We start from the raw sequence: 11,310 nt of genomic DNA, 5'->3' as shown, positions 1-11,310 counted from the left end.
CTTGCAACCTGTTCAAGTGCCGCAATATATTGCAACTCACTGTTGGAAAATTGTGAGCAGCATATCCCAACCGGCCGGCGGGTGGCGTTATTATTCATTTTACGTCTTAACGATGTAAAATGAATAACAGCGCCATCTGCCGGCCGGTTGGGATATGTTGCTCACAATTTACGCAGCTCATTTGTTTGGTTTTTAATACAAAATAACTCTTAGACAGTACACCCTTGTTTGTTGGCTTGTTTTACCGATGTCCGTTAACATGAATATTTAAACACTCAGCCAACAATAAAATGACAATTGAATGAACTCACGGTCTGTACACAAATTCATACACGTCACAACGGCGGGAAAATAGAGGAAGTGTGGAATGGTTACATCCGGCTAACAAAGTTTTTGTTGGTTTCTGTCAATCATTTGGTCAAAGAAGAAATATATTTTACGGAAGAAAGTCTGTATGGGATTGTCACATTTCTGCTGGAAATGACTTCATCGGTGTCAAAGGTAGGCTAACGACTGTAAATTGTTTAAATGCGATTTCCTTAGCGTATTTGAAGTGAGTGCCCCATTTATAATTTTACCACGATGGAAGCTAGCTGGGGAGGGGCGTTCCAAGGATCCCTAATAGCAAATAACATAATTTAAGTCATTGCTGGCATGTTAATGTAAGTGTTCCAATGATCGCGTCATCATAATCTGTATATCCCCCTTTTAGGGTTGCTTTGTGTTCAAGCCCAGTGCCAAAAAGAGAAGGAAGACTCCAACAGTGGGTGAGTGATCTTACAGATGACTAGTTGGGTCGCTGGTCATATTTAAACAGTAACTTAATCATATCTATACTCTATTTCTTGAAACTGAATATTCAAAGTATCGGGTAACATTGACTATCAGAATCGTGTGTGTGTGTTCTCCAGAGGATTATTTCACTCATGGCAGTGAGGACACAGAGAACAGCAAACTACGTTTCAGAAACTATCAGATATTATGGGAGAAAATGAAGGCAGACACCGAGGTGAGAGTTTATCTGCACCCAGTTCATAATCCTCCCAATTTTGGGCATTGCCATCATTGTGCTCATGCCAGGATGCTACGGAATGTTCAGACAGACAATCATATCGGTTTAATATAATTCTGTCTGTCATGCAGAATAGGGGATTGTGCTAGCTTTTACTTGCAACATTTCTCTCTGTAACGTTGTGAACATTTCACTTCACCGAATACACCCCAGATCAAAGTTACGAGCTTTTGTCAGGCATGACAATTTACTTTGTTTACTTTTTACAGCTTCTGCAGGATGAGCTGAACAGGAAAATCTTAGACAGCCTCTTGGCGTTTATCAGAAAGAGTGTCTCCACTTTTCAGCGTGGCACGGATGACTGGGCGTCGCGTATGAGAGCCCACGAGATTCCGACAGCTGCCCTAGTGCTTGGTATGTGGCTCAAAAGACAATGCACATGCAAAAATATTTTGGTATGACCTGGGCCCATGATATAGGTCTAAATGAGTGTATTTTGATAAATGCCACAGTACAGACAGAGAGGGCACTAGTATAGAGCGTTTTGACTGGAGGAAAAAATGGATGTAAGGCATATTTGTAACATTCTCTTTTTTTATTTAACTAGGCAAGTCAGTTAAGAACAAATTGTTATTTACAATGACGGCCTTAACTAAGTAACTCTGCCCGTGTAGGAGTGAATGTGCCAGATCATGATATGACCTTCCAGTGCCTCTCTGACCAGTTGCAGCAGTCGGTGACTCCCTTTGTGGTCTCTGTACAAGCCACAGAGTGTGCAGGTCAGTCCTGTGTGTGTGTGGTACTTGAGAAGTTTCCCTAATTTCTATTATCCTTTTTGTGTTATGACACGTGGATACCTAACTTGAATCATAATATTTTAATTTGTTCTGTTCTCAGCCCTGAACAACATGATGCAGAGGGTTCTAGAGAGACTGATGGGTACTAGTGTGTCTGTGGGTAATGAGGAAGAGCCTGAGCAGCGCAGTACCAATGTCAACCAGAAGAGGGTGCACTGCTCCCTCATCACACTCTGTAACTGGTACAAGGCTGTGACAAAGGTATGTAGCTACTGCAGAGAATTAAGGACTATTATGATGCTTTTATGTACAACTGTCAGATGTATAGATGTTGACCTTACAACTTCTACATTCTGTAAATGCTTATTACAAATCTTGAATCCCGTGTAAAAATAATTTGTTCCTCTCAGAAAGCTGCCTCCGGCACACCAAGCAAAAAGCGTACTTCCGTTGGCAAAGACATGCAACAGCATCCTCCTATTGTAGTGATCTTCAAAGACCTAGAGGCTTTCAACTCTAGAGTGCTGCAAGATTTCATCCTCATCTGCAGGTAAGAGTTCTGACCTCCATCTCTGTTAGGGGCGGTAGGTAGCCTAGTAGTTAGTGTTGGGCCAGTAACTGAAAGGTTGCTGGATTGAATCCCTGAGCTGACAAGGTCAAATTCTGTCTTTCTGCCCCTGAACAAGGCAGTTGACCCACTGTTCCCTGGTAGGCTGTCATAGTTAAGAACAAATTCTTGTTTACAGACTTGCCTAGTTAAATAAAAAAAATATTGATTGAATATATACATCTGAAAGTACACTTGTAGTTGTGTGATGGCACCTCTCACATGAAAACTGTTCATGCGTTACATGCTGCGTAATCTCCCCGTTCTCTTCCACAGTCGGTACGTTGAACAGCTTCCGCTGATGTTCGTCTTTGGCATTGCCACGTCTCCCAGCACCATTCAACACATGCTGCCCCACTCCGTGTCCTCTCTGCTGTGCATCGAGCTCTTCCAGTCCCTGTCCTGCACCCAGCACCTGGCTTCTGTCATAGACAAGGTAGGTACTTAAAAACGAGTCTGTAGCCACCATGGATCCATCCATTCACTTTGAATGTAATTGTATTGGACACATAGTGAGCATGCTTGTCTGTGCCCTTTTCCTAAAACCCAAGAGGGTTCTGAAGTTGCAACTTGAGATCAATGGACATTTTCCCTCAAGACTCCCATTGATGATGACATGTCTTGAGTTACTCATGTTTATTTCAAGTTAGGATTCAGACTTTAGACTTTAGAGTATTGCTTTCCCTGTCTTTCTCCAGGTGATCCTAACTTCCCAGTTTCCCTTCAAGCCCAGTGGCAAGGTGCTGCAAGTGCTGGTCAGCATCTTCCTCTACCATGACTTCTCTGTACGCAACTTCATCAAAGGCCTGCAGGTGAGGACTGCCCTCTGATTGTTGGGGTGACTGTTTCAAATGTGTTAAAGGGCATTCTCCTTTAACTGATGTTTGGTTGTGCTCTGTACCTGCTTTCAAAGACGAACTTTGAGATACGCTTGCTGGATATATTATGTTGAACTGTGTATTCCTGTGAATTTGTGTGTTGATCTTGGTGGGCCCCCCTCAGTTGGCTCTGCTGGAGCACTTCCACAGCCAGCCTCTGAGCGTGCTGTGTTGTAAGAAGGAGGCGGCCCTTGTCCACGCCACAGAGCTCAGCCACAGGGATGTAGAGCGGCTCCAACAGCTGCCCTCCTTCATGAGGTGACCGTCACTCACACTCTTCTACCCATAGGTTGGAGAATGTTATTCGAATGTTGTGTGATTTGTCTGTATAAAAACTTGTTGTTTGGTGTTTACCTCACCTTTCACCCAGGTACGTAGAGGAGCAGGGTCCCCAGGAGCAAGTGGAGCTGTTGACCAGTGATGACCATGTGAAGGTAAATATTGAGTGCTGTCGAGAGGTTCTGAACAGTATATTGACATGAATTATGTGCTTACCAAAAATTGTCTTGAGTGATTGCGTGTCCTGCCCATCATTTTAGGAAGTGTGTCAGAAACTACTGAATGATCTTCACAAATACCACAAGAACTACTACCCCATTCTGAGGTGTCTCCACATTCTGACGTCTTCTCTACCCAAATACCCTCTGGGAAAACAGGTTGGAACATTTTGTTTGTCAAGGTTGCCATTGAAATAATGCATCATACGTTAGGAATGGAATTGTAGAGCATGGCACGGACTGTCTCACCTGTTCCACATATGCCTCTATTTTTAGATAAGAGAGCTGCACATATCCTGTCTGGAGAAGAATGTGTGGGAGAATGAAGAGTATGCGTCTGCCATGCAGCTTCTGAGGTGATAAAGGAGATTATGAATTTATTAAGCCCAAAATCGTTGATAAAAAGGATCAACATTGCTTAGCAAAACAATGTTTTATATTCAAGCTGTCATACTCTTTTACCTGCTAAAAAAGTTGTCAACACAACTTTTCCCTCCAGGATGATGGCTAAAGACGAGCTCACCTCAGCGCTGAAAATGTGTGCTGAGATCCTGAAACCTGGCAAGACAACAAAAATGAGGGCTGCACTGCTACAACTGGACAATTTACTCGCCAAATTTGACCAGCCAGACGGTAAGTAGCGATGATGGCTGAAACAGTTTCCCATTTCCCCAAATGCTTTTCTGACCCATTGAAATGTGCTTCTCTTGCTTCTGTCCAATCAGATCTTGCGGCTGCTGAGAATGCAGCAGGGGAGGACCTCACTTCTCGAGGGAAAGGCCTCCAGAAGAAAACAGACTTGTTCCAACTGCAAAAGGTAACAACTTTCTGCTATAACGGATAGTTATTTTTGCTCAAACGGTTTCATACACTTCTGATGTATAATGGATCTACGCCTCTCTAAGAAAAATATATGTACTGCTTGTGATATGAAGGGCCTCAGCATTTACTGTCCTCTCTGTTTAGACTCTACTGGAGATGAAGAAATCTCGAAGAACCAAGAAAATGAGCCAGTTTGAGATACTCCGAGACCAAGCCCTGGAGTTCATTGACAGCCTTGTGAGGTGAGAGGTGAAGTAGTATACAGTAATGATACAACCCAATCAATTGACTGACTCAACAGTGGCTGGATAGGTTATGTTCATTCTTTTAGATGAGCTCAGTGTAAATGGATGGCACAGTATTTGACGGTGCTGCTCACCTTTGTGTTCTCAGGTCCCACCTGGCCCCACCCGAATCCCAACCACTGTACGAGGTATGCTACTACAGCTCCTCTGCTGTCCTGAGACGCCACCTCAACGCCACGCCACGCACTTCCATCCAGACCGCCCTCAGCAACCCCTACCACTACCTGAAAGTAAATAGCTACCACTGAGAGGCTGTCTCAATAGTGTCTAGTGAACGCTGTTCTTTGTATCCTAATCTGCACCAATCTGGAAAGATTTGATGGGTGTAAGCAATATGGTGGACTGCCATTATTGGCTTTTTACCTGTTCACAATTGTTTCAGATCAGTGCAGACGAAAGAAAGGGAATGCGATAAGCCTGTCTTTAGACAACACAGCCAAAGTTTATAGTGTTAAACAGTAGCTGATACTGATGCTAATCTGTGGTTCAGAATGAAAATCTGCTGGCTGAGGACGGGACAGTCTCCAATGCTGCTCCTGACATTTGCATTGTGTACAAGCTACATCTGGAGTGTGGGAGACTCATCAACCTGTATGACTGGCTGGAGGTAGGTTTAAGAAAGAATGAAGTGAAATACTATTATTGGTATCATATTCACTGCGTGTACAAAACATTATGAACACACCTGCTATTTCCATGAGACTGACCAGGTGAAAGCTATGATCCTGTATTGATGTCACTTGTTAAATTATCTTCAATCACTGTGGATGAAGGAAAAGACAGGTTAAAGAAGTATTTTTAAGCCTTGATACAATTGAGACATGGATTGTGCATGTGTGCCATTGAGGGTGAATGGCAAGGCAAAATATTTGTCTTTGAACGAGGTAAGGTGCACCTACTACCAAGGCTGCTGGGTTCATGTTCAACAGTTTCTCGTGTGTGCCAAGAATGGTCCACCACCCAAAGGACACCCAGTCAACTTGACACAACTGTGGGAAGCATTGGAGTCAACATGGGCCAGCATCCCTGTGGAAGGCTTTCGACACCTTGTAGAGTCCATGCCCCGACAAATTGAGGCTGTTCTGAGGGCAAAAGGGGGTGTAACTCAATATTAGGAAGGTGTTCCTAATGTTTTGAACACTCAGTTTATATACAGTTGAAGTCGGACGTTTACATACACCTTAGCCAAATACATTTAATCTCAATTTTTCACAATTCCTGACATTTAATCCTAGTAAAAATTCCCTGTCTTAGGTCAGTTAGGATCACCACTTTATTTTAAGAATGTGAAATGTCAGAATAATAGTAGTGATTTATTTCAGCTTTTATTTCTTTCATCACATTCCAAGTGGGTCAGAAGTTTACATGCTACCAAATACTAATTGAGTGTATTGCCTTTTAAATTGGGTCAAATGTTTTGGGTAGCCTTCCACAAGCTTCCCCCACAGTAAGTTGGCTGAATTTTGTCCCATTCCTCCTGACAGAGCTGGTGTAACTGAGTAAGGTTTGTAGGCCTCCTTGCTCGCACACGCTTTTTCAGTTCTGCCCACAAATGTTCTATAGGATTGAGGTCAGGGCTTTGTGATGGCCACTCCAATACCTTGACTTTGTTGTCCTTAAGCCATTTTGCAGCAAGTTTAGAAGTATGCTTGGGGTCATTCCATTTGGAAGACCCATTTGCAACCAAGCTTTAACTTCTTGACTGCTGTCTTGAGATGTTGCTTCAGTACATCCACAATTCTTCTACCTCATGATGCCATCTATTTTGTGAAGTGCACCAGTCCCTCTTGCAGCAAAGCACCCCCACAACATGATGCTGCCACCCCTGTGCGTCACGGTTGGGATGGTATTCTTTGGCTTGCAAGCCTCTCCCTTTTTACTTCAAATATAACGATGGACATTATGGCCAAATAGTTCTATTTTTGTTTCATCAGACCAGAGGACATTTCTCCAAAAAGCACGATCTTTGTCCCCATGTGCAGTTGCAAACGGTAGTCTGGCTTTTTATTGGCGGTTTTGGAGCAGTGGCTTCTTCCTTCCTGAGCAGCCTTTCAGGTTATGTCGATATAGGACTCGTTTTACTGTGGATATAGATACTTTTGTACCTGTTTCCTCCAGCATCTTCACAAGGTCCTTTTGCTGTTCTGGGATTGATATGCACTTTTTTCACAAGTACGTTCATCTCTAGGAGACAGAACGCGTCTCCATCCTGAGCGGTATGACGGCTGCGTGGTCCCATGGTGTTTATACTTGCGTACTATTGTTTGTACAGATGAATGTAGTACCTTCAGGCATTTGGAAATTGCTCCCAAGGATGAACCAGACTTGTGGATGTCTACCATTTTTGTTCTGGGGTCTTGGCTCATTTCTTTTGATTTTTTTTCTCCCATGATGTCAAGCAAAGATGCACTGAGTATGAAGGTAGGCCATGAAATACATCCACAGGTACACCTCCAATTGACTCAAATGACGTCAATTAGCCTATCAGAAGCTTCTAAAGCCATGACATAATTTTCTAGAATTTTCCAAGCTGTTTAAAGGCACAGTCAACTTAGTGTATGTAAACCTCTGACCCACTGATACAGTGAAATAATATTTCTGTAAACAATTTTTGGAAGATGTACTTGTGTCATGCACAAAGTAGATGTCCTAACCGACTTGCCAAAACTATAGTTTGTTAACAAGAAATTTGTGGAGCGGTTGAATAACTAGTTTTAATGACTCCAACCTAAGTGTATGTAAACTTCCGACATCAACTTTATCTCTTATACCTCTAGAAATATATATGCCTTGCCTGCTGGTATATTGAATTACAAACGGAGTGAATGAGTTTTCATGCATTTGCAGGCTTATGCTACTGTGGTCTCGGCGGCAGAGGGCATGGATCCTGACTCTGCGGACTTTGGCAAAGTGGACGAACTCAAACAGTATCCTTTAATTGTTGGATGTCTTAAAATGCTTCATGGTGACTACTTTTGAAAATGTGGTAAGATGTTTAATAAACAAGCACTGCAGAAAAAAATCTGATTTTGCTCTTGAGCCTGGCACTTAACCCTAATTGGATAAGAGCATCTGCTAAATGACTAATGTAAAATACTCTGAATAGACAAGTATCCTATCATAAGCACTTTCAGTTTAACTGGTATGCAACTTAATATTAGGAAGATGTTAATGTTTTGTACAGTGTATTCTCACACATCGGACTATTCTCAATTTAATCTTATATTAGTAAAGACATGCAATTGTATTTAGAATGTACCATTATCAAATGGGCAGGAACAGTGGCAGGGGAAAAAATACATGTCCTCCATATGCACCTGAATGGAGGCTGCGCCTTCCCGGTTCCTTTTTCAATCATGCCGGGTATGCTACTCCGCTTTTACAGTGGAGCAATGTGCTTAATTCACAGGATGGTTGAGCTAATGTAGGCTAATGCGATTAGCATAAGGTTGTAAGTAACAAGAACATCTCCCAGGACATAGACATATCTGATATTGGCAGAAAGCTTAAATTCTTGTTAATCTAACTGCACTGTCCAATTTACAGTAGCTATTACAGTGAAATAATACCATGCTATTGAGTGCCGTTTTTGAATTTGAAATGTTATTAATTAATAAAACTTTTGGGCAGTCTTGATATAAAATTCTGAACAGAAATACAATGGATCAGTCTAAAATGTTGCACATACACTGCTGTCATCTAGTGGCCAAATTCTAAATTGCACCTGGGCTGGAATAATACATTATGACCTTTCCTCTTGCATTTCAAAGATAGAAAACCTTTTTTTTTTTCTTTGTATTATCTTTTACCAGATCTGTGTTATTTTCCTACATTCCTTTCACATTTCCACAAATGTGTTTCCTTTCAAATGGTATCAAGAATATGCATATCCTTGCTTGAGGGCCTGAGCTACAGGCAGTTAGATTTGGGTATGTCATTTTAGGTGAAAATTGAGAAAAAAAAGGGGTGGATCATTTTAGTAGCGGCTGAGAAATTAATGTAGTAGCAACTGGGATCCTCATTTTTAGTGGCAACCATCAAAACTCTACTTTCACAAGTGATTGCATTTTGAAATGTCTGGGCTTATAAGAACCCTTATTTCACTCCATGCATTAACCACTGTTTGAGCAGCAGCCAGCCTCTCGCTGTGCGACAGGTGATATTCTGTATGCCATGGGCTCTCCAACCCTTTTCCTGCAGCTTCCCAATGATTCGTTTTGGAAAACAAGTGAAATCTGTTCGAGAACATTGATAGTAACATGTTTTTACAACAAATTGTATTACTGTTGACAGCCCTTCTGTGTGCTCGAGAAAGGAATAGAAATATGTGTATGTATGTTTTGATAAATGATGCTTTTTGATATTGTTCCTCAACTCCTACAAGTGCTCGTTTTATCCAGGCGGTATCTGAGCTGGAGTTCCTGGGATTCATCAAATCCACCAAGCAGAAGACGGACCATGTGTCACGACTGACCTGGGGAGGCTGCTGATTCACTGTCTGGGAGCTGGTGTTGTATAGTACATGTGTCAATTGATTTTGAATAAAATGTGATTTCAATTGAGTCCCATGACTTGCTCATTGTGCTCTTAAAAGGTGTGGGAAATGCACGCATGTTTACAGCTTACTCCAGTAACAAACACTCTCAAAGAAGTGTATACAATATTATATGAAACACCATCAGTCTTATCAAGTAGCCAGGGGTGCATTCATTTGTAAAGATGCAGTGGGAACAGATGGGTCCTCATGGGTGACAACTGCTGCGATGAGATCATTCCACCACTTCAGGGCTAAATCAAAGATGAAGTGTTAACTGGGACTTGGTAACTCCATAGTGCTGGCAGGGAGCCAAGTTGTGGTGCAATGCCAGAAATTACTTGAGTTGATATCATAGGTATTTTATCTACTTGATTACTCATAATAGCTTTTTAACATCAAATCAAACTTTATTTGCCACATGCGCTGAATACAAGTGTAGACTACTGTAAAATACTTACAAGCCCTTACCCAACAGTGCAGTTCAAGAAGAAAATATTTACCAAGTAGGCTAAAATAAAAAGTAACACAGCAATATTCAGGGGGCACTGGTACCGAGTCAGTGTGCAGGGGTACAGGCTAGTTGAGGTAATCTGTACATGTAGGTGGGGGCGAAGTGACTATGCATAGATAACAAACAGTGAGTAGCAGCAGTGTACAAGAGGAGGGTCAATGTAAATTGTCCAGTGGCGATTTTTATGAATTGTTCAGCAGTCATGGTTTGGGGGTAGAAGCTGTTGAGGAGCCTTTTGGTCCTAGACTTGGTGCGCCGGTACCGCTTGCCGTGCGGTAGCAGAGAAAACCGTCTTTAACTTGGGAGACTGGAGTCTCTGACAATTTTGTGGGCTTTCCTCTGACACCACCGATTATAAAGATCCTGGATGGCAGGAAGCTTGGCCCCAGTGATGTACTGGGACGTTCGCACTACCTTCTGTAGCAGTTGCCATACCAGACAGTGATGCAACCGATCAGGATGCTCTCGATGGTGCAGCAGTAGAACCTTTTGAGGATCTGGGGGCCCGTGCCAAGTCTTTTCAGTCTCCTGAGGGGGAAAAGGTTTTGTTTTACCCTCTTCGACTGTCTTGGTATGTTTGGACCATGATAGTTTGTTGGTGATGTGGACACCAAGGAACTTGAAGCTCTCAACCTGCTCCACTACAGCCCAGTCGATGAGAATGGGTGCCTGTTCCTTTAGTCCAACATCAGCTCCTTTGTCTTGCTCACATTGAGGGAGAGGTTGTTGTCCTGGCACCACACTGCCAGTTTTCTGACCTCCTCCTTATAGGCCGTATCATCGTTGTCGGTGAACAGGCCTAACACGGTTGTGTCGTCTGCAAACTTAATGATGGTGTTGGAGTCGTGTTTGGCCATGCAGTCGTGGGTGAACAAGGAATACAGGAGGGGACTAAGTACACACCCCCGAGGGGCCCCAGTGTTAAGGATCAGCGTGGCAGACATGTTGTTGCCTACTCTTACCACCTGGGGGCGGCCCGTCAGGAAGTCCAGGATCCAGTTGCAGAGGGAGGTGTTTAGTCCCAGAGTCCTGAGCTTCGTGGGCACTATGGTGTTGACGGCTGAGCTGTAGTCGATGAACAGCATTCTCACATAGGTGTTCATTTTGTCCAGGTGAGAAAGGGCGGTGTGGAGTGCGATTGAGATTGCGTCATCTGTGGATCTGTTGGGGCGGTATGTGAATTGGAGTGGGTCTAGGGTGTCTGGGAGGATGCTGTTGATGTGAGCCATGACCAGCCTTTCAAAACACTTAATGGATACTGACGTGAGTGCTACAGGGTGGTAATCATTTAGGCAGGTTACCTTCGCTTCTTTGGGCACAGGGACTATGGTGTTCTGCTTGAAA

General features: G+C 43.0%; 1 protein-coding gene across 1 annotated transcript; it reads left to right on the top strand.

The window, feature by feature from the left end:
* Nucleotides 1-345: 345 nt before the first annotated feature.
* On the top strand, nt 346-9,481 carry orc3 (origin recognition complex, subunit 3). Its single transcript, XM_014131243.3, has 20 exons — nt 346-501; nt 713-767; nt 912-1,009; nt 1,282-1,426; nt 1,687-1,791; nt 1,910-2,070; nt 2,220-2,359; nt 2,693-2,852; nt 3,115-3,228; nt 3,419-3,552; nt 3,665-3,728; nt 3,834-3,950; nt 4,068-4,147; nt 4,291-4,424; nt 4,517-4,608; nt 4,758-4,855; nt 5,007-5,148; nt 5,409-5,525; nt 7,766-7,845; nt 9,303-9,481. The coding sequence occupies exons 1-20, from the start codon at nt 481-483 to the stop codon at nt 9,406-9,408; spliced, it is 2,163 nt and encodes a 720-aa protein (XP_013986718.2). The 5' UTR covers nt 346-480; the 3' UTR covers nt 9,409-9,481.
* Nucleotides 9,482-11,310: the final 1,829 nt, after the last annotated feature.

The sequence above is a fragment of the Salmo salar genome, chromosome 01 (genome assembly GCF_965601325.2).
Source record: "Salmo salar chromosome 01, fSalSal1, whole genome shotgun sequence".
In the NCBI taxonomy this organism is placed as follows: domain Eukaryota; kingdom Metazoa; phylum Chordata; class Actinopteri; order Salmoniformes; family Salmonidae; genus Salmo; species Salmo salar.
This window is presented reverse-complemented; position numbering and strand designations above follow the sequence as displayed.

Excerpts from the sequence above, each read along its gene's own strand:
- orc3 (XM_014131243.3), top strand. The coding sequence starts at position 481 with ATGACTTCATCGGTGTCAAAG. Across the intron at positions 768-911 it reads AAGGAAGACTCCAACAGTGG|AGGATTATTTCACTCATGGC; the intron begins GTGAGTGATCTT and ends TGTGTTCTCCAG. Across the intron at positions 3,229-3,418 it reads ACTTCATCAAAGGCCTGCAG|TTGGCTCTGCTGGAGCACTT; the intron begins GTGAGGACTGCC and ends GGCCCCCCTCAG.